This window comes from Rhipicephalus microplus, chromosome 4 (assembly GCF_043290135.1).
Source record: "Rhipicephalus microplus isolate Deutch F79 chromosome 4, USDA_Rmic, whole genome shotgun sequence".
Taxonomy (NCBI): Eukaryota; Metazoa; Arthropoda; class Arachnida; order Ixodida; family Ixodidae; genus Rhipicephalus; species Rhipicephalus microplus.
This window is the reverse complement of record NC_134703.1, coordinates 211,850,654-211,873,549: the sequence shown is the minus strand read 5'-3', so window position 1 is coordinate 211,873,549 and position 22,896 is coordinate 211,850,654. Positions and strand designations below refer to the sequence as shown.

At 43.9% G+C, this 22,896-nt stretch overlaps 2 protein-coding genes across 8 annotated transcripts in view; one reads left to right on the top strand and one right to left on the bottom strand.

Annotated features, from left to right (window-relative positions):
* Positions 1-1,237: 1,237 nt before the first annotated feature.
* LOC119160845 (uncharacterized) lies at positions 1,238-10,017 on the bottom strand. Of its 3 annotated transcripts, XM_075893975.1 has the most exons (14): positions 9,872-10,017; positions 7,181-7,366; positions 6,563-6,724; positions 6,277-6,351; positions 5,529-5,597; positions 5,300-5,452; positions 4,853-4,909; positions 4,607-4,771; positions 4,047-4,112; positions 3,901-3,969; positions 2,759-2,979; positions 2,505-2,664; positions 1,647-1,775; positions 1,238-1,362 (listed from the first exon to the last, which is right to left on the bottom strand). In XM_075893975.1, exons 1-14 carry the CDS (start codon positions 9,876-9,878, stop codon positions 1,313-1,315), a joined length of 1,569 nt encoding a protein of 522 aa, XP_075750090.1. In that variant the 5' UTR covers positions 9,879-10,017; the 3' UTR covers positions 1,238-1,312. The 3 variants fall into 3 exon arrangements, with proteins under 3 accessions (XP_075750090.1, XP_075750091.1, XP_075750092.1); XM_075893976.1 differs by lacking the exon at positions 4,047-4,112; XM_075893977.1 differs by lacking the exons at positions 3,901-3,969; positions 4,047-4,112.
* Positions 10,018-15,346: 5,329 nt separating this feature from the next.
* Positions 15,347-22,896, top strand: part of LOC119172495 (alpha-1,3-mannosyl-glycoprotein 2-beta-N-acetylglucosaminyltransferase) — a 141,436-nt gene continuing 133,886 nt past the window's right edge. The window contains exons 1-4 of one of the 5 annotated variants that reach the window (XM_037423621.2): positions 15,349-15,517; positions 15,580-15,708; positions 15,770-15,881; positions 15,945-16,053. In XM_037423621.2, coding sequence (XP_037279518.1) covers positions 15,610-15,708; positions 15,770-15,881; positions 15,945-16,053 — 320 coding nt within the window. In that variant the 5' untranslated portion in view covers positions 15,349-15,517; positions 15,580-15,609. Of the gene's footprint in view, positions 15,524-15,579; positions 15,709-15,769; positions 16,054-22,896 lie in introns of all 5 variants that reach the window. The other 4 variants (XM_075893974.1, XM_037423620.2, XM_037423619.2 and 1 more) reach the window with 4 other exon arrangements.

Here is a 22,896-nt window from a genome sequence, read left to right as displayed (position 1 = left end):
GCGCCGTCATCAACATACCAGAGAGCTTGATTACGTTTTGCAACAGTTCGGGCTTATTCAATTCTCCAGAGGTGCAACCAAACCAACTGCGTATTACTGATGACGACGTGGTGCTCCCTCCTAGGTCATGCACGTTTGTTTCGGTGGCCGCCGCTGCTCAGTTTGACGCCGAAGGAGTTGCAGACCAAATAAGCTCGCTGCTCTTCACGCACGGTATTTCCGTCGCACGAGGTATCGTCAAAGTTGCTGCTGGACGCACGGACTTGCTGCTGACCAATTTCAGTGCTGAGCGCCGGCACCTTCCTAAAGGCACGGCTGTCGCTTACTTCGACGATGTCGTAGATGCCGAAGGGTGCTTGGCGGTAGTCGATGAGTCACTAAATCTTGATTCAGCGCCTGTTCTGGACGTTAGCACTACTTTGCCGAAAGACGACCGACGCAGACTCCTTGAGCTACTGGCCAAATTTCAAGACTGCTTTTCGACAACATCAAAAGTTGGCCGCACGCCTCTAACCAGGCATCGAATAATTACCGACGAAACAGTGAGACCTATTCACCAAAACCCTTATCGCGTGGCTCCAAAAGAACGTGAAGCAATACAACAGCAGGTAGACAGATCCCCTGGGCGTCACCTGTAGTCCTCGTTAAGAAAAAGGACGGCAGCCTGCGCTTCTGTGTGGATTACCGCAAGCTAAATAAGGTGACCAAGAAAGACGTATATCCACTACCGCGTATAGACGACTCTCTCGACAGACTTCGACACGCTCGATACTTCTCTTCAATGGATTTGCGGAGTGGATATTGACAAATCCAGGTGGACCCGAGAGACCGCGAGAAGACCGCTTTTGTAACACCAGATGGGTTGTATGAATTTACCCAGACAACGCTCCGACAACCTGAGGTTGTCCTGAGGATGACCTACACCGTACGAAAGTATGACCTGAGGAAGCCCTCAAATGAACCTCAAGTGGTCCTAAACCAGTCCGTTTGTCCGGCCTCAGATCGTCCTCAGGGCATCCAGAAAAGAGCACATTATGATGAGTCTAGTACTTTTTGAGGACGAAGCATACAAGACCTAGGCACTCATCAGACCTTACGAAAAGTTGCTCTAATTCTTCTTTTGGAGCGCTGAAATGACAACTGATCAATCAAAAGTGCCTGAACATGCACACTCTTTAAAGCACTGCCTGTGAGGTTTCAGTAACAATTTCTTCAAGTATAGCAATAAAAACAGCAATGCACAGAAAACATGTTTATTTTCAGGAATGAAACTTGGCAGTTTTCACTAGATGAGACTTCTTGCCCTGTGCCTTCAGAGGTCTTCATCCGATGGGCTTGACAACGCGACACTTTGAAGACATTCTGTAGTAATAGAAAGCAGCATATCTTGAAGCACAAGTGAATTTAGAGTATCAATAAGAATATTAAGACAATAACAGCATGCCAGATTTGAAAGCATAAAATGAAAATTATATTACCATAATGTGCAGGTACGAACTAGCCATTATATAATGGTGAAAATGATTTATATAGTTCATGCTTGCATACACATCAAAATTCGAGTAAGGCAAGAAAATTATTTAAACTATAACAGCAAAAGTATCATATGTTATGATAGCTTCAACAGCACAGATAATAAAACTCACCCTCATGGTGAGTGCGAGAAGTTCTTAAGCGCTGCTTCTGGAGCTTTTCCCCAGCATGCCGAAGCCACACTTTAATCACACACTCGATGTCATTTTTTTTTGTTTCCGGAAAATTTCGCCTCACGGCCTCTGAAAAAGTACAAAGTTCATAAAACAGGAATTACACAAACATAATACATTAATATAATGCTACATAGGTTGTTTGAAGAAGTACCTCTAGTCAGCATGATCGACATTTTGATAGGTGGGCACATCATCATTAAAGGTCCTTGCCATCCTTCCCCATGTTAATTTCAAGAGTACTGACATTGACACTATGTGTTGCATTACAAGAAGAACACCACGAAGAAGACATCATTGTAACTTTTTTGAAACCTAGCATGCAAAGAATGATGAGGCGCCTTTGACGAAAATACGTCCATGTATGAAAATGTTGACCAGCTTGTCTTAGGTACTTATTCCTGTTTAGAGATCCTCAGTGATCACTATGAGCTTCCATCTGTTAGTTTTCATCTGTACATAAGATTTCCACTACAGTTAAGAATGCCTAGTAGTGCTACCTGATAATAACTTCTGCAAGTAGTGAATGCTTGCGTATGTGTGCCATGCAAGTATACTAGTGTGCTTGAAGAAGCTGCAGGGTTTCTTACTGACAACAGATATTTCATGCTAAAAATTTTCCACGTTTAAGCACATAATTTTAATTAGCAAGCATCCTAAAAAATTTAATGCTTTCATGAAAAGATTGTTCTTTTGCTATTGACTTCAAATGAAAGATAATGTGGATAACAGACTTAGAAATGTCTGTACTCAAACACGGCTCTTGCAGCACATGGTGTTGTGAAACAAATTACTCACTGCAAATGACATCTGTGACACCTAGATCCACAAACTTCCTTTTGCCTTTTTGGCCTGCCCAGCTGAACTGCACAGCAACCTCAAGGCTTAGCAGAAGCTCCAGCATCCTCCTGGCTGCTGCCCCAAAAGTTGAGCCACCAAGGCCAGCAAGCTGCTGTATCTGTACAGTTTTGAGGTCATTATTTTTTTTAGAAGAGTAGCTTAATGCAGTGACTAGAAAAAAAAATTATAGAAAAATATAATGAATGACGTACAAGCTTTAGCTTAATGTTGCCATCAGCAGCAAGTCTCCCCTCAAGACTTAGAAATTGGTCAATATCCTTGACCGGTGTCAAAACCACATCATCATTTGTCTCATCTTGAAGCCTCACTGTTGTGTTGAAAAGGTGCTGCTGCATGGCATCAACCTGTCGTCCCAGCTGCTCTAGCCTCATCAGGATAGTTTGCGAAATTCGCATGAGTTGACGCACGTATTCTGTAAAGACGTGTTCATGAAGTAATAGCGCTGAATTGCAACATATAAAATGGCAAAAGCTGAGATAACATTGAAAATGAGAAGTGCTACTAAACACAGCAAAACAAGCACACAGTTGTTTATGGCTTCTCTGCACATTATTGTCGGTTTTAGAAATTTGTGCCTACATGGCTTCAGTTATTTTGTTAGCATGCTCAGTGATGCCTTTTTAGGACCTGAATACGCATGCAGAGTTGACACTGAGATGAAGCACCTTCATTGCGTGCTGTGATTCAGTGTACCCATATATTTACAACCTAGTTTTCAACAAAAACTTGGAATAAGTTCAGAAAAATTGTTGAAAGTTAGGTTATTAAGTGAATTTGTGAAAAATAGAATAAGCAGAAACAGATACTTTAATGTTTTAAGCACTGAAACAATGTGTGACCAGACCATACATATAACAGTTGCCATAGTTTTTGCAGCAAAGTGATGCCACTATCACTTTCCCAACGAAAGCAAAAAAAAAAATGTTTAAAATATAACTCTTCATTTATGGGGTAAAAGCGTGCTCATCGCCATCAAAGTGACACACAGTCCTCATTTCCACTGTGATCAAGAGGCATGTTCTCTACACTAAATAGGCGACAACAGTTGTTTATGAATTAAAAGTATTAATTGTGGCACCTTCGCTTCAATTTTTCTGAGACATCAGGTATTTACACTTGATAAAGCAACTACAGTTAGTACATTGTTCCGAAATTGCAAATAAGCAATTATGCTGCTTACGACTGGCACAGCTATAAGACAAAACGTTTTGCTTAGCACTTGCAAAGATTTTAATCTAAAGAGAAAAAAAACTGTATTCCCTAGACAATAAATACAAAGATTGTCTTCACCTCTGAAGTGGCACCCGGGTAAGAAAGCTTTAATGTTACTTACCAGGAGGTGAGCTTCTATTGCTAGAGGGGAAGCCTAATGAAGACCCATGGGTATTATTGTGTGCAGTCCCTACAGAAGCATAGATGAAGGTTTTAAGATGCACTTCTAAAAACTAGCTCTGAACATTTCATCGAAAGTATTCTTACATGAAGGGCCTTGCTGACTACTGTTATGTTGCTGCAACACTTGCCTTTCAAGGTTGTCTGCATGCTCTGTAAGTGACAGTTCCTACAAGTGACAGTTGCCATTGTTTTTGCTACAAAGTGATGCCACTGTCATTTCTGTCTACTGAAAAAAAAATATTTTTTTTTTGATTATGGGGTAAAAGCGTGCTCATTGCCATCGAAGTGACACGCAGTTTTCTCATTTCCACTGCGATCAAGAGGCATGTTCTGTACACCAAAAAGGTGATAACAGTTGTTTATGTATTAAAGCTTTAATTACTGGCACCTTAGCTTCAATTTTTCTGAGACAACAGGCATTTACACTTGATAAAGCAACTACATTTGGTACATTGTTCCGAAATTGCAAATAAGCACCCTATGTTGTTTACCACTGGTGCAGCTATCAGACGAAACGTGTTGCTTAGCACTTGCAAACCTTTATAACGTACAGGCAAAAACACTTTGTATTCCCCAAACAATGAATATAAAGGTAGTCTGCATCACAATAGGTGCCGATCTAAGGAAGCTCTAATGTTACTTACCAAAAGGTATGCTTCTAGTGCTAGGGGAATTGGAAGGTGTGTGTCTACTGGTAGGAGAATTCCTGATGACATTTTGCCCCTCATTATATCCTGCTCTCTGAGCAGGCATAGATGATGTTGAGGGAAAGCCTAAGCCAGGCTCGTGGCAATTATTGGGTGCAGTCCCTGCAGAAGCATAGATGAGCCTTTTAAGCTGCACAATTCTAAAAACAGCCCCTGAGCATTTTATCAAAAATACCGTCTTACATGAAGCCCCTTGCTGACTGCTGTAATGCTGCTGAAATGGTGGCCCTTCAAGATTGTCTGCATAAAAAAGAAAAGGGACAAGAATCAGAGTGATGGGACAGTTATTTTGGCCAGTTACGCGAAGCTCCCACCATCTTTCCATCAACACTTGCTGCAAAGCTTTAGTTGCAAAGTGATGCAAAGCTTTAGTTGTTCCAGAGTTTAGAAGGCTGGAACTACATTTACACTTGACACACCAACTACAGTTAGTAAGTTGCTCCAAAACTGAAAAGAAGCATCCATGCCATTTAGCTCTACCATAGCTTTAGACTAAACATATTGCTTAGCATATGGAAAACTTGGTGCCTAAAGTAAAATAACAACTTGCATACATAACACACAATAAATATGAAGGTAGACTTCACACGTAAAGTGACACCCATGGAAGGCAGCTTTTGTATCACTTACCCAGAGGTCTGCAGTTGTTGCTGTATGAACCTCTGTAAACATTTTGACCCTCAGGTGATGCCATTCTCGGTGAAGGGGCTCTTTGTGATGGCCTAATGCCTGCTGGTGAACTGGAGTCGAACGCAGGCACTTCACTGATATTGGATCTAGTCACTGCAGAAACATAAGTGAAGCTTTGAAATGTAATTCTACACATGCACTTTGAGCTGTTCATCAAACATAGTCTTACATAAAGCCCCTTCCTGGCCTGTGGTGCGATGCTGCTGCAGTGGTTGCCGCCCTGCCTTGTCTGCATACCCTGTTAGAAAACAGAGGCAAGAAAAAATCAGCGGGTAATGGGACAGTAGAATAGTCATGTGAAGATTAGACAAATTTTCCATTGTTTCTTCATGGCTCCTGAAAACCTGCAAACCTTGCATGAAATCAGCTCCGTCTACAACATAATCAAAGTTACAAATCTGTGCAGTGAGAATGATATAAAAAATGAATTTCAAGCGCTAGCATCACTCTGTCGTGGAATACTCAACACCAAGCAAAGGGCAAGTGTCCAAATTCGATACGACCCTGGGTATTTCTCTTCTCAGTTTTAATTTTTTGTGTCTATCAGTTACTTTTTCATGTCCATCAGGCCACTGATGGCCATGGCGACCCCACTCAATGCAAGAACGGGTGTTCAAGAGCTGCTCTAAAACTGATGTGCATGGTTTACGTACAATATCCCCTTTGGCAAAAACTCTTGGTTGGAAGCGAGTACTTAAATGCGTGCTGACATTCTCAGTTATCGCAGGTCAGAAGCATGTCATATGCTATTTGACATGACATTTTGGAAAGGAAAATGAAAAGTAAATAGAGGTTAACATGGAGTTATTAACCAGTTTGCCACCCTGCATAGGGGTGTAGAAAAAGGGGTTGTAAAGAGGAGAGATAAATAAAATAGCAAGAAAAAAAAACAGGATTTTATCCCAGAAGCATATCACCTTCATGTTCCAATGACCGTGGCTGGGTGGGCAGTGGCCGATTCTCTAAATTTCTTGGTCGCTTGTGTTTTCTCCCTAAGAAAGCAAGCCAGAATCAGCATTTCACAGCCCTAAAGCCAGATAACCCAGTGTTACTTTTGGCGGTAGATAACAGAAAACAGTGTGAGCAATTCCGTGGGGCTATCATTGTAAAATAGGCATTGCAGGATGTAAAAAGATTCAATACTATTAAAAAACATAAGTACAAGCAGTTCACTTTACGTAAAGTTCAAAAATGGTGTTATACGTCTTATCATTGAAGCTGGAGGTGATGGTGCCCCTTCATCATCTTCAGACTCATAGGATCTCTTATTTTTTTTTCTTCTGCCTTTCCCAAGTTCTGCCTCGCCGTCCAAGTTGGATCCATTTTCTACCGTTGGCAGATTTGCCCGTGCTTCGGCATATGTATCTGCAGAAAGAAGGGCAACAACTACTAATTAAATGATAAGCATGATCATTTCTCAGATCTGTCACACATAACAAGTAGAACTCCAATTCCTTTGCATAAGTCATTACCAAGCAGGTACTAAGAGTCACCCATGATATTAAAATGGATCATTTAAATTTTGCTGCAATGACAGCTGACATGCAAGTATTCACAAAATATGAGATACTTGATTTCGCATAATTGTTCTTTTTTTCCTGATATTCTCGAAGCTATCTTCTGATATTCTTCGAAGCCATCTTCTGATATCTTTTCCTGATATTCTCGAACCCATCTAAACTTTTAAGAAGTTACTTTGATCTAAAGTGGCAATTAGAGTTACAATGCTGAAATTGCAGTTTATTACATACCTTTTACTTCATTGCTGACCAAATCGCTGAAAAACGTGCAGTAAAACAGCATAAATAAGGAATAATTTACCAAATTCTCGGACAACAGTGCAAGGCACTTCTATCCAGTCAGCCCCTGGAGTCGCTTTCGCCTTCAACAAACTATGTACATATTTAGTTTGTCGAGGCCACAGGCAGCCGTCGCCTTTCAGCCAACTTTTGAGGATGATCCCAGATGTATCATCCTCTTCTGGGAAGAGAACGACAACGTATTGACCTTGCAAAAGAAAGAGAAGCCAAATTCAAATTCTGTATACATTCTGACACAGTTGTGAAAGTTTATTACATGTGCACTGTAGCATGCAAAAGAGGGAAAACAATGCTTTTCCTTTTCAAATACACTTTCAGGCATTTCTGTGAGATGTTCTTCAGAGGCCAATACCGCAGACTAGAAGGCTGAGACACTGAGTAAATTCCCAGTATGGAGGAAGGGCATGGCAGAGAATAAAAATCTTCACACTTGAGGAACTTCCTTCCAATTATGCATGGCTCACCGCACGGGAGATGAGCAAAATTGTCAATAACGACGATTGACCCATCACTTAGCCTACAGCACCCATTTCTCTTTTCAGCTCTAAGAATGACATTGCCAGGCAATGTTACTTTTTTAAACTCGGGGCCTCGGCATGGAGCAACAAGTGGCCCGTCAGCATGCTCTGCAGCAAATACGACATGGCTTTCAGTTTTCTTATGCCTCAGAGGACGGTGTGCCTGCTCAGCAAGCCTGTTGCAAAGTTGCTCCAAGGGAAGGTCTGGCTTTCTCAGCATTCTCTTTAACGAGGACATATGGTTTTCAAATGGGAAGGCACTCCATGAGTCCAAGGGGCCAAGGTGTGTAACATCATCTGCCAAATGACACAGGCCATGCACATTGTGTGAAACATGCTCTTTGCCATAAATGCTTATGAATGTCCGGATAAAAAACTTGAGCATGTTTCCGGCATACTCTATCTCACTTGCAGGTGCAGCTGGTGTGGAAAGAACAGAGATCCCCACATGTAAAGCTAAGAAGTTCTTGTACATGTGTGCAGGAATCAGTGATGACAAAACAACGGGTCCTCCATATAAAAGAAAAAAGCGAAACTCAGTCGCTTTCCACCGATCAAGTTCAGCAATGCTCCTCGGCTTTCGGCTAAAATCACATGGAACACACCGTGCAATTTGAGAATTTTTTTCCGACATCTCAAGACGCACTTTGCTTCCAAGTCTGGTCACTTTTGGGCCACGTACCCACAGTGTCAAGAGCTTGTTCATGACACCCAAGCACACAAGGTGCATGTAATCTAATGGTATATCTTTCACTAGGTCAAAAGGAAGTTCCTCAAGAATACTTTCGCCTGTGTGATGCTCCTCCTGGACTTTTAAGCGAAAGCTGTCATCTGTTCGCTTGCGAGCATTGACGTTTGGGAAGCACACCCTGCCCTCACAGTAGACACCTTTTACGTCACATTTGGTGCAGCTGTAATAGCCTGTGTGGCTTCTGACATATAATACAAATGCCTTTGCTGGTGCATCACATATGAGGGCATACAAGCTAACAGGAATTGCAGTTTCTCCAATGGTAATCCCTGTTGTGATAGCAGCATTTATGTCACAAACAAATGGTCGCAAAAAATCATTCGCGTTGTTGGGCTTGCTGCTTCCGAAAAAAACACCCACTATAAATGGTGCTTTGTCCTCCAAATTACTTATGCGTCCCAGTATGCACCAAAATTGGCCCCGTGAACTTTTTGAAACCGGCAGACCGTCAATGTTGAAGCTAAGCTTCAAAATTCTTGGTAGTTCTGCACAATCTTGCAGCACTCGCTGTAGGCCTGCACTGAGGCCGAAATGATGGTATTTCCCGCCGGCCAGCTGCAACACTTCCAGGCACTTCTTGGGCGTCTGTAACAATGCCCTTGCAGTTGAAGGGAGCGCGCTGAAGCATTCGTGGGACTGTAGTACTCTCAAGAGCGATGTAACTGAAGTGTGCGATGCGCGAGATTGTAAGGCCCACGCTTGCAGTCTCTCACGAAAGGCCAGCAAGCTGTCCACACTGCCGCGTTCACAAACTTGCTCTTCGTTACTCCCAGTCGGTGCCAATTCGAAAGAATCCCTCTGCCTCACCTGCGAGGTCGCCGAAGTCGAAGCCGCAGCGCTGCTGTCATGGAAGGCACGCCGTTCGAAGTCTGTGTGATCGTGAGGCACAGAAACACTGCAGCCGCTGGGGTAGCACGCGTCGCCAGAAATCAAAACGTGTCCTTGGGGCACATCCGTTTCTGGAACGATCGAGGAGTGTGCCGAAGGCCGTTCTCTGTCATGAACACAAAGGCGACGATGGCCGTCTTCGAGGTCGACCGCACAAGCCTCGGAGGGCAAGTCGCTCTCTCTTTCGGCGTTGCGGGAATCTCGGTCAACGTACCGCGTGTCATTTATGACATCGGCCTCACTGTCAATAAGCTGAAAACTAGCATTGACGCGCCGATTAATTTCACGCCGAAATTTGCGATCCGCGCTCTCAGCCATCTTGAACAGCACAGAGCACAGTAGAATGGTGGCTAGACCAAAGAACACCCACCACCAGAACACGTTGTTAGGCTAGTCAGTTGGTTTGTACATACATACATGAATAAGCAGTAAAGATATACAGCGCGAGGCTGAAAATCAACTGTCCTCTCTTTTTTTATTTATTTACCTTTGCGGCTTACAACTTCAATATGAAAATTTAACAGAAGACACTCACCTGGCATGCTTACGATTCTTTGAGGGCTTCTGCGAGAAGCTTCCTCTATGGCGAGAAGTGTTGTATTGGAATGTTGACTCGACCAATGACTCGACTTGACTTACTGCAGGCCCATAATGATGATGATGATAGTTGCGTCACTTTAAAATGGGTAAACAGTGTCGTAGACATCCAGATTTAAAAGCACCTTGACTGCGCATGGTGACCGCATTAAGGTACTGCTTTTTTTTTGTTAGCACCACCACAACTTCAGTCGCCCATTCGTTTTCCCACAGCGTTCTAGTTCCAATGCTGCTCTATTCACGATAACCTAGGCCAGCCCAGTCGTCAGCATGGTCAGTTGTCGTCTGCTCGATGGGACCGTGCGGCATTGCAACACTGGACACTCGAGAATAACGTGCTCGCTATTCACAGTTTTCACGCCTGCATTCATTTTGGAGCCGACACCGTTTATACTCGCACCAAACTTGGTCTGCCGCACGTGCGTTCATTGGGGAAACGGGTCAGACCACAGTCAGTGCGATATAATTCCGTATGCACGTCGGCGGTAGATCACGACCAACGAAAACGTGCAGGCAGAAAGTTTGGCCTACGATCACTTACAAAGTAAATAAATAAATAATAAATAAAAGAACACGTCTTTCTCGTGTTGGCTTGAAGTGCTTCCTCGTGTAACTATCTCATTTTAATGATCGAGAAGTACTTTACTATTATGACTCGAAAGTAGGCATACGAAATCCCGTGGACTTATTCGTTAACAGCCAGAAAATTAACCAAACACGAATTGCGAAAGCTGCATGCACCTACGAAACATGCATATCCTCAAAACGTCCTCGAGCAGACGATATCAGGACAATTCTTCGTCCTTAAAAAGGTCTCAAAGGGGCATTTTGGGGATAATCCTGCAAGTGTCGACTAGAGGACCAAATGAGGACGTCCTGAAACTGCCGAGGACGTTTGTACCATATGAGGACGACCTCAGGTCGTCGAGTGTTGTCTGGGTAAGGTCTTGCCATTCGGTTTGTGCTCAGTGCCTGCTACCTTTCAAAGACTCATGGATACTGTGCTTTTTGGGTTAAAGGGGAAAACATGCATACCTGGACGACGTCATAGTGTTCTCCGCAACGTTTGACGAGCACCTTGAGAGACTTGAGGTGGTCTTAAGAGCCATACAGTCCACGGGTCTGACGTTGAAGCCTGAGAAGTGCCACTTTTGCTACGAAGAGCTGCGATTTCTTGGTCATGTCGTCAGTTATGCAGGTGTTCGTCCCGATCCTGAAAAAAATCGCAGCCGTAGAACAGTTCCCTTTGCCGACCGATAAAAAGGCTGTCAGACGCTTTCTCGGCCTCTGTGCTCATTATCGACGATTTATCGCAGACTTCGCACGCATAGCGTCACCGTTAACTCGCCTCACGAGAGAAGACGTCCCCTTTGAGTGGAATAACGAAGAGGAAGTTGCTTTTAACGATCTTCGCCAGCGACTACAAACACCTCCAGTCCTTGCCCACTTCGACGAGAGAGCCCATACGATGCTTCACACCGATGCTAGCAATGTTGGTCTGGAAGCTGTGCTTGTTCAGCAGCAAGAAGGCACAGAAAGGGTAATCGCTCACGCAAGCAGAACGTTGACACGCGCCGAGGCTAATTACTCCACGACTGAGAAGGAATGTCTCGCCGTGGTATGGGCGGTTACAAAATTTTGTCCGTATTTATATGGTCGCCCCATCAAAGTAATTAGCGATCACCACTCACTGTGTTGGTTAACAAATCTTGAAGACCCTACCGGCCGATTAGCGCGTTGGAGTTTCAGGCTGCAGGAATTCGATATGGCAGTCGTACATAAGTCAGGGAAGCGGCATATATGGACGCCGACTGTTTGTCCCGTTCACCCAGTGAGTTGGCGATTCTACCCGAGGAGGAGAAAACATCATTTCTCGGTGTCCTCGACACGACCACCATTGCGCAGCAACAACGTGACGACGCTGAGTTGCTTGGCTTAATTACCTACTTGGATGGCAGTTCTCGGAAGGCGCCAAGAGTTTTCGCAAGAGTGTTGTCATCGTTTTGTTTACGGGGCGGAGTACTCTACAAAAGAAACTTTTCGTCGACGGGATATGCCTATCTACTCGTCATCCCAGCAGCCCTGCGCACCGAAGTACTGAAAGCATGCCCCAATGAGGTTACCTCTGGTCACTTGGGTTACACAAGAACGTTGGCTAGGGTACAGCAAAGGTATTACTGGCCAAGACTAACCACAGCCGTGAAGAACCACGTTCGTACCTGTCTCGACTGCCAGCGACGCAAGTCACCACCAACTAAACCAGCTGGCCTCCTGCAACCCGTACAGGTCCCAATGACTCCATTCCACCAGATTAGCATGGAAATTTTGGGCCCGCTCCCTACTTCTACTGCGGGCAACCGATGGGTTATCGTCGTGACAGATTATCTGACCCGTTATGCCGAGACAAAGGCTATCCAGAGAGGTACAGCAGCGGATGTGGCAAGATTTTTCATTTAGAATATTGTACTGAGGCATGGTGCACCAACCGTCGTAATCACAGACAGAGGTACCGCATTTACGGCAGCTCTTTCGGACCATGTCTTGATGCTGAGTGGAACAGAGAATCGTAAGACCACCGCCTACCACCCGCAAACGAACGGGCTGACAGAGCATCTAAACAAAACCATTGAAGACATGCTTTCAATGGACGTAGACGTTGAACACAAAAATTGGGATCAAATCTTGCCATACATAACGTTCGCATACAACACGGCCAAGCAAAAAACGACCCGCATGACACCGTTAAGCCTAGTTTATGGACGGGAAGTACGAACCATGTTAGATGCAATCTTACCGCACGAAGGCGACGACATCGTCCCGGATGCCCACACGTTTACCGAACGCGCGGAAGAAGCTAGGCAACTTGCACGTTAACGCATCAGCCAGCAGCAAGAGTACGATGCAGGCCAATACAATGCTCACCGCAGAACAGTCGTCTACCAAACTGGCGACAAAGTATGGGTTTGGACGCCGGTACGGAAACAAACACTTTCCGAAAAGCTCTTAAGAAGATACTTTGGACCTTACCCAGTGCTGCGAAGAATGAGTGTCGTCACTTACGAAGTTGTTCCCGACAGTTCGCATAGTACAAGGCGTCACCAGCACCATCCTGAACTCGTTCACGTAGTCCGCATGAAGCCTTACGTCAGCGAGTGATGTGAGACTTTTCTTGTGAAAAAAAAAAAAAAACTTCATTACAGACTTCGCATCGGGGCGATGCTCTTCGAGAGGGAGGCAAATGACGCGTGTCTTCATGTGGACGAAAACAATGATGGGGGATTTAGTGGACACGAGGTAGTAAACCTCTAGTTTCACTCGAGACCGAAGAAGACGATCTTGTGGCTCAGCTGTTAAAAACACGCTGCTTTCGTTGCCTCAAGGTGTACCTCTGTTTTATTCGCGTTGTACCGCGACGATATAAATCAACAAAACGCCAAGTCTGCTCAATGGGTAGAAAAAGCGCTGTGCATACAAAACAGACCCTAAGAGTGCTGCGAAAGTTGAGAAATTGCGCCTATCAGACGATCAAATTAAAAGGCTCGCACAAACACTCGTCCACTCAAGGCTCCTATATGGACTACCCTTCCTGCCAATGACACCGACCCAGCTTGAAAAACTTGAATGCATTAACAAAACATGCATTCGCATCGCCACCGGGCTACCGAATTACACCAAAGTCGAAGACTTGCACGGAACAGGTCTACTTCTTTCATTACAAGACTATGTAGAGCCTGCACTACAAGCTCAAAATGAGCGCCTCAAGCTAACCCGTCCTGGAAGAGCCATCAGAAACGAGCTAGGTCTAAGCAACCAAGACCAGCCTGAAATTACACCCACCATTCCGCCATGGGAAGGTATTACCGTGACAGACAATCGGCCGCTTCCAAAACATATGAGCCAAACTTCGGACAATCAGCGAAGGGCATACTACGCTCTGCGGCATATTGAACATTTTGAAAGTATACCTAACGAAGGAGATATAATATACACAGACGCCTCATGCACTCTAGAAGGTTCCAACACAGGGGCATTTTTCAACTTGAGAACAAGGAAAGCATCCTCATTCTTTATAACTCAACTCTGCTTTCTGCCCGAAGCAGCTGAAGGGTACGCTATTTCCGAAATTCTAGCCCGTTACAATCAAACAGGATCATCGCCAAAAGTTATTCACATCTCCGCTGCAAGTGCTTCAAACACTCCAAACTAGGAGAAAGCTACCAGCGTACGCCAGGCACATCCTGCACTATGCCGCCCAACTTCGAGTTCATTGGATTCCTGGACCCACAAATATACCTGGACGCGAGCTATTTCCTCAACGAGCTTTGCAGCATCATAGCAAGGAACGACTCGGGGATACGAGCTCGAAGCAGGCCGCAACGATGACACAAGATGAGACCCATGAAGGCAACCACTGAGCGAAAGTTCAACGCCGGCGGCAATTAAGGTCCAAGTTAGAATAAGCTACAAAACACGATGCCCCACCCCCAAGATCCACCTGCCTCTACGAAGTCACACTCAGGAGATTGTAAACACGAAGTTTCACGACAATCTCGGTCCTTCACAAGATACACCCGACTAAGTACTCCGACCCCAACTGTGACCACTGCCACGAGTCAGCAACGACGGAGCGTATCCTCTGGAAAGGCCCCATTCACGAATCAAGCCGAGCTGCTTTTATGAAAAAAGCCCAACGTACCTTGCCTCAGCTACAGCAAGGCATTGAAAGGACTACCAACTGGATACTTGAAGACCCACTCATCAGAGCCAGGCTGAACCTGTGGTATGCTGCCTTGCGCACGATATCGCCATTCCCTGCCCTGCAGTAACAAGCTGACCAGTTTGAGGTCACCCGAGTTTTTTTTTTCTTCGCGCTGAAGCTAACAAGCGAGAGCACATTGCAAATAGTCCAATAAAGTTTTCAATCAATTAATCAAGCCTGCGTGAACCGGTTCACGAAGTGCAGGTGAAGGAATAGACCATCTACACTCTAGTTGTAGCTTTTCCGGCCCAGCTTTTCCTCTGGAGTCTGTATATTAGCTCTAGGCATTTTCATGCGTCCAACCGCTCGCAACACTACTACTATTGAGTGTACTAGAACTTCACTACTATGGTCGTGATAGTGGTGTCGATGGAAATATCGCTTTTTCAGTTTTGCTAAACAGCCAATCAGCTCGCACCAAATCGTATTTCCCGATTTGAGCGCTTCCCTACATGAGGCCATGTTTTAGAACACGGTGTCCTTTCCGATGACTGTTCACCAATTCTAGTAGTCCGAGCTAGATGCCTGTCACATCATCGTCCCCCTCACTAACTCTAAGCTCCCGCTCTACCATAGAATGCTCTACGGCGTATTCAGAAGCAGACGACGCAGCGGCTGTGACCACGTGACGGCACTCGCCCATAAGCGGGTGATAGGGGGCGTTACTCGTCATCATGGCCGTGCTGTCGCGTTGATGTTTGGCTTTTTATCGTTCAATCTGCCTCGTCTCGGGATAACTCGACGACGCCAGCGTGTATGCGACGAAGCAGCTAGTGCAAGCCGGCTTCGAGGCCTTCCTTGTATCAGGCTGTCGGCTTCTCGCAAGTATAGGTGTGTGCGGCCACGTAGTGCATCAGAAAAACTGATTCATTCTCTCTGCCTTGCAGCTATGACCTGGAGAAAATTGCTATGTTGCAATGCGTAAAAGAAACTTCCTTTTATTTGTTTCACTGGCATTTTTAACATGGAGTGGCGTAACGTACCTTCTATTTCTTCAGCGACCATTGACAGGGAAGGTAAGTTGCCTCGAGCATTTTTCTTCCGGGGCCATATTGACTGCTGCCTCTTTCTCCGCAGGTTTTCCGCCCAGGGAAAGTTCAGGCTCAATTGGATCTGCTAGAACAGGAGCTCGCCGAGCAAGGCCGTGCAAACGCAAAGCTCCTTGGCAGCTTGCGAGAGCTAAGAGAAAGTAAGGGGAAACAGCCGATGCTGGGTGCTGTGCAGCTACAAGTGTTCGCTTCTTTTCATTCAGAGCTCCTGCAGGCGCAGAATGAGAGCCGCGTGGACAGTCCAGTCATCGCTGTCCTGCTGTTTGCGTGCAACAGGGTCACAGTGAAGCGTCCCATAAACCAGATGCTCCAGTGAGTACTGCACAGCCACGATGACAGTGTCACATTTCAAGGGCAAAACATTACGAAGATCTCTGCTTTTTTTGTTTTTTTCTTTTGTAGTTTTGGAAGTGCATGTATTTGTACATATTTTCTACGTTTGTGCTTATCTTAGGGTTGTCTGGTGGAAAACCAATTTTCCTGTAAGCAAGTAGTGATTGAGCACTCATCCACGTGTGCACTCCATGTTTACAGTCCAGTTTTCTTAACGAAACTTCCTCTACAAACGGCAAAATGCTTGTAAAATTGGCGGCTAACTTTTTGCATACCAGTTTTTTCAGCCGAGGCAATCTGAATATGCTGGCCATCTTTTCATTGGCATTTCGGCTTCAAAGAGCATCCGTTCAGTTTTAGCTCTTAGTTTCATTATACCTTGCATCTGTTGATAAGTTGAGATGTCGAGGATGAAGGTCTTCAGGAAGGGCAAATTTCGTGGTAAGCAATACAGTTCTCTTGTGGATACGAATAAATCCCAGCAATGTACAGAGGCGCCCAACGCTAATCCAGCAGGGCCTTCATATTAAAACCTTTCGCAGAGAAAGCTGTGATGGGATCACAACAAGGGTTGTGCGCCGTAGTTATCCACCGCCGCCAGAGTCCAGAACCAGCATCGCGTCAAATAAAAAACTAAGTAAATAAAAACCACGAAGGACACAATGGGATTCCAACTTGTGTCCCCTGCGTGCCAGTTCAGTATTCTACCGCTGAGCCACGCTGGTGCTTGAAACTCCGTTGCAAACTGCCCTTAGGTAGGCTTAGTGTCGAAAGGAATAGTGTTAATATTTATTTACAGAGTACCTGCATTGCCATATAGGCACGTAGGGGGGAACAGAAACAATCAGTACAAAGGGGCTTGTAGCAAAATACATAAACACACATACAAAAACCATTGTCACATTCATCAGAACCTAATAATAGACCACAAAATACATTTTCATACACACAGTAATGTAAAAACAGTTTCACTGCATAGAAAAAAAATAAATCATTATTTGTTTATTATATTAACTAAGTCACCAGTCAAGCTGTTCCACTCTCTTAATGTTTTTGGAAAGAATGAGTAGAAAAAAGTGTTGCATCTGCATTTGAAGGTAGATATCTTTTTGCTATTTTTGCAGCGAGCGGATGTGTAGGGAAGTTGAGCAAGTTAGCTATGGTGATTGATTCCTGTGTTAGTGATATTTCTGGTGGAACAGTTTAAGCTGTAGTTTCTGTCTGCGTACACGTAGGAGACCCCATCTCAAAGAGGCCTTCATTTGTGAAATGCTGGTGTTGGGGCTGTAATTATTTAAAACAAACCTTGCCGCTTGGTTCTGAAGTTTTTCCATTTTATTTATGAGATAGTCTTGGTGGAGGTCCCATGCTATGCATGCAAATCAAGTATAGACCTTACCCGCGAAAAATAGTTTCATTGATTTCGTGCGTCGCCTGTTTGAAATTCCTGCGAACGAAGTAAAGCATCCTACTAGCTTTTGCTATGGCTGTCTCAATGTGTTTGTTCCGCGTAAAAGGATTCAGTAAAATGAACACAGAGATACTTGTAATTGTAGTGTGTGTTAATAAGTACACCATAGATGTTATATTGAAAATATGATTTGAATATTTTATTTGAGAAGCTCGCGCTGCAACGCTTTTGAACCATATATTACACCAGTACGCTGTGTGATCTAGGTCGGTTTATAAAATTCGAGTATCCGATTCTGTCGGGATTTCTCTGTATATGACACAGTCATGAGGAAATAATTTTACGGGGTATATTATGTTCTCAACTATGTTGCTTATGTAGATTAGGAACAGTAAGGTTCCTAAAACGCTCCTTTAAGGAACGCCCGAAGTTACTGCTATAGTCGAAGATTTCACATTATTTAGGGCAACGGGTTGGGTTCTACCATTCAAATAATTTCGTATCTGTGTTTGAATGTTTTTATTTATGCCCAATGAAGCAAGCCTTATATTCAAGTGCTTATGGGACACAGTGTTGAATGCTTTTTGGAAATCTATAAAAGCTGCGTCTACACAACTATTGTTATCGATGACTTAGGATATGAAATGCTGGAATTGTATTAGTTGTGTATTACAGGAATAACCTTTTCTGAAACCGTGCTGGGAGGGAGTAAAGAAAGCGTCTTAATCAAGAAATTTAAATATATTGTTATGTAAAATGGGTTCAAATATTTTGCAACATACTGACATTAATGAGATTGGTCTGTAATTTTCTCAGTTTTTTATCTCCAGATATGAAAACAGGTGTAACGTTTGCTGTCTTCCAATCTTGAGGAATAAGACCAGTTTCGAGAGAGAGTTCATAGATGATACTTAAATATAGAGCAATAATGTCATCACACTTTTTGAGATCTACTGGGGACAGTCCATCACGTCCGATGGCTTTTGTTGCATCTAAGCGGTGTAATAATGAATCGATGCCACTAACATCAATTTCAATGTCTGGCATCATATTGCTTTGGGCGGTATTGTTTAATAGCGATGCCTGCTCGCCAGTTTCATGCGAAAAAACTGATTGAAACATTCCGCCCTCTGGTAGTCTGACGTCACGACTTTGCCGCCGGCAGTTAAAGCTGGTATAGATATATCTTCTTTTCGGTTCTGCTTTGCATACTTCCAGAATGACTTTGGGTTTTCTTTTAGGTCTTTACTTAATTTAACAAAGAAGGCATCGTTTGAAGATTTAATTGTTACTTCTAATAAATTATTTATTTCTTCTAAGCGCTTGTAGTTTACTAAACTAGAATTAGCAGGAAATTATTATATATACGTCTAGCTTTCCTGACAAGTTTGCGTATTTCGGCGCTAGACCAAGGTTTATGCGTTTTCGTAAGTACCCACATGCAACATGACTTTCAATCAATCTGAGTATTTCGTCGTGGAATGTTGACCAACAGACAGCGTGCTTTTGACATATGCTGGAAAGTAGGAAAGAAAGTTTCTAGTTCAGTTCTAATAGCAACATAATCTCCTCTGTCGTAGCTGGGATGTCCGTACATGCTGTTTATTAAGCTTTGTGATAAAGGCACTTTGGTCGCTAATACCTGGGCACAAGGTAATTCCTGACACTAAATTTGGTTCATTGCAAAGCACTAAGTCTGAAATTGAATTTTCTTGTGTAGTTTCTAACACGTACTATTGTAAATTATACAATCCGAGCAGTTCTTCAAACTCTGAGTAGATACGGGAACCGTCACCCGTACCACGTCCAGCACTCCAGCTAAAATTTGGCGAGTTAAGTAATGAGTAATAACGTAACTTAGAACATCAAAAAAGCATTCCACAACCTACTCGTTCTGCAATTTGCAATGTGGCAGTTTCTTTCAGCGTCCTTTAAGAGGAGAGGGCGTCTACAAACCTGGAAAAGTCGGGGAATTCGGACCTTTCTGGAAAAGTCGTGGAAAAGTCAGGAAATTTCTAAAAAATCTGGCCTGGTCATGAAAACTGACTGTAGCCTGTGCGACCATCACAAACATAAGCATTCCCATAGATCAAAGCTTCAGAAGCCACTCCTTCGGCTGCAAACATAGTGAACAGCTAAAAGCTGTGTGAAAAAAAAAAAAAGAGCAGTGCACAACTGTTGCTTGTTAGTGAAGGCACGAAAGGATACACCTACCAAAAGGTTACAAAGTTTGCTGACATTATGGCACCCGCTACGGGAGTCTTGTTCAGAATAATAGCCATAAAAAAAGGCACAGTGTCCCACTACTGTTTTTCTTTGGGATCCTCTCCTGCATATTTGTTGATCTTGTAACTTTTTTTTTTCGTATACACTGAACTGAAAATTAAAAACAAAAAACAAAAACAAAATGAAGTACGCCTAAGTATGTGATGTAAGCACCGGAAGTACAGTCAACCACAAAAGGTTGCGGACCACGCGAGCGAAGGCCAAACTGCCTATCCGTGCCACCAAGCGGTGCGCCATACCATCGACCGCAGTACTGGGCTGTAAAAGGGCCTCGTTATACACAGGCTTCTCAGTTTTCCACTGCTGCATAGTGCTTTGCTACTTCGCAGTTCTCACACGAAGCGCTTATGTGCACTGTGGCGCACTTTTCTATTTTCATAGCAGGATCGAAGGTATCACGGTGTACCTCAAACAGCGATCTGATGGCTAGGTATAATTTTGTGATTAGGATTGCGACTGATAACTGTTATGCCCATAGACTATTCTCGACGCAGGAGCACAGGGACACAGGTGCCAAAGAGCATGTTGTGTTAGAAAGTGGATGGTGAAAATTATTTGTACTCAGTCAGAAAACATACAGGTCACATATTAATGGAAGAATGGGTCTCGGTCCCTGTTGCTGTCAATCACCTCTGACATAACGGAAATGTCACGAAGAGGCTTTTGACTACGTGCCCGCATGGTTTGTAAACTTTTCTGGTAGACTGTACATTGTTGGAAGCGTCCCATCACTCCTCTTCAGCATGTGCGCAGTCGTCTGCATGTGCTGGTATTTCAGGTGCAGGCATGATGCAAGCTTTCCTTTCACCAGAGCACACACACTCGACGAGTCAGTTTGGCGGCCTGTTAAAACCACATGTTTAGCGAGAGAATATGACATCACTTAGTTTCCTGACGTCATATTTGTGTTTTGTTTAATAGCGAGGAACGTTAACTTTTTGTAGATGGTCGATTTTGGGTGATAATGAATGAAAAGGGGGGGAGGGGGCTTTCAACTCTTTCCTTGAAATTAGTGGTCTCACCGATGTGCTGGTTGTTGCAATTTTGGTAGCCTAAAGTAAAAATAAGACAGTGGAAAGTTTTGTTTGGCAACTTGTTCTTCACGTTGTCTCAAGGGTTACCTAGCTTCCTTATTCGTACATAGCCCCGCCACAGTGGTCTAGTGGCTAAGGTACTCGGCTGCTGACCCGGAGGTCGCGGGATCAAATCCCGGCTGTGGCGACTGCTTTTCCGATAGAGGCGGAAATGTTGTAGGCCCATGTACTCAGATTTGGGTGCACGTTAAAAAACCCCAGGTGGTCAAAATTTCCGGAGCCCTCCACTACGGCGTCTCTCATAATCAAATCCGTGTGCTCAGATTTGGGTGCTCGTTAAAGAACCCCAGGTGGTCTAAATTTCCGGAGCCCTCCACTACGGCGTCTCTCATAATCATATGGTGGTTTTGGGACGTTAAACCCCACAAATCATCAATCATCTCATAATCAAATAGTGGTTTTGGGACGTTGAACCTCACAAATCAATCAATCAATTATTCGTACATACACTATGTTGATGTCTGTTGCTTCTACATATCACGCAGCATATCAGACTTCCCAACTTCAACATAATTCATGCCGTTAAATTTAAGCATGTTATCTTGACCATGATTTGGCTCGGCTTGAAGGCTTTCAGGTTGGGCTAGGCCTGCCAGTAGCAGAGGCTTGCCCGGCTCTGTCATTCTTTTATTATTATTATTATTATTATTATTATTATTATTATCATCATTATTGGCAATGCAATGGGAAACGTCCTCAGCTACTCATTTATCGCTGGTAGCATAAAGTTTCTCACAATCATACCTAGAGGGAAATCTGGCGCTAGTGAGCTGCTGGATGCAAGTGAAGGACAGGATATGTGAGCTTCGAACTTGACTCGGATTTGTATACCTCAAAGATGCGTCTCTCTTCGGGTTAAAATGATTGGTTTCTTACTAAAAGAGCACGTGATAAGCTATTTATTTTTGTCATTGCACAGAAACGGGTTTTATTTAACACTTGAACCTTCCGCGTTGATGTACAATTTTACAAGGTGTAAGAAGTAGCCAACAGCCGCTAAACTTGGAAGGCAGACGACAAAGCGAGTGTTCCTTCCACCACTTTTATGTCGTCTGTTTCTTTCCTTCGCCATTTGGTTGTGCCGTCAAGGTGAGTGGACTTCTATTTTAGAATATAATATGTGTGAATGAGATCCGCTTATAAACGTTTTGTTTTAGTGAAGCCTCATTTATGCAGTCGTATTCGCTTTTTAGCCGAAGCCCCACTGAACACTAGCCGACACAAGCCTTGCAGACACATATGCTGTCATTCCCAGCGCTCCATAATCGCCTCTTAAAAAATTCGTATAGACAGTGACGCCATACTTCCCTCTAGGTATTTGTGAGAAACTCTACGGCTGGTAGCTCACATTTCAAGGGTTGAGTTGGGCAACTTCATCTAAACTTCCCATTTCAGTTTTTGAGATGGTATTATTAAATGTGCGATTACTTGTTAGCCTTATATCCATAGAAGAGTACACAAACGAAGGTAACCCGCCGGCAACACGCATGTGCTCGCCGTGGAAAAGAAGAGAATGAAAGAAGAAAATAATGCAGTAAGGCTCTATTCTTGTGACATTGTTAGTCATTGTTCAATGCGAGCTGCATAGAATACGCGAGTAGTAGTGGTTTTTTTCCTGATAAGTATATACTAGAGGTGTGCAATTTAGGTGGGGATGCAAATTAATAGTAAATACAGGAATCCATGTCGCATCAGATCCAATCCAATCCACAGCCGAAATAGTCAAGTCAGTAAATACAAGTCAGTCTGGTCCACTCCACATCCTAAGCAGCCTAGACTCTAACCTTTATAGTGAACTAGACTTTATTCCACTGGCAGAACCGACCGGCCTCTGGCATCCTCCTTATACACAGATGCCACGAGATGGTGCCACTTCTGGCAGCTTTGGCTGCATTAGGACTGTTGTGGGCATCTGTAAACTTTTAGCTGCAGTTAATTTTAACTCGTGTGTTTGCTTTCTGGTTCTTCGAAACGTTAAACAGCCAACTTGCTTACTCTCTCCCTCGGAGATTTTGGCCATATATACTTATT

Coding starts and splice junctions, on each gene's coding strand:
- LOC119160845 (XM_075893975.1), bottom strand. Junction 6,725..7,180: donor CACTGTTGTCCGAGAATTTG/GTAAATTATTCC, acceptor TTCTTTCTGCAG/ATACATATGCCGAAGCACGG. Junction 5,598..6,276: donor ACGGTCATTGGAACATGAAG/GTGATATGCTTC, acceptor GTTTTCTAACAG/GGTATGCAGACAAGGCAGGG.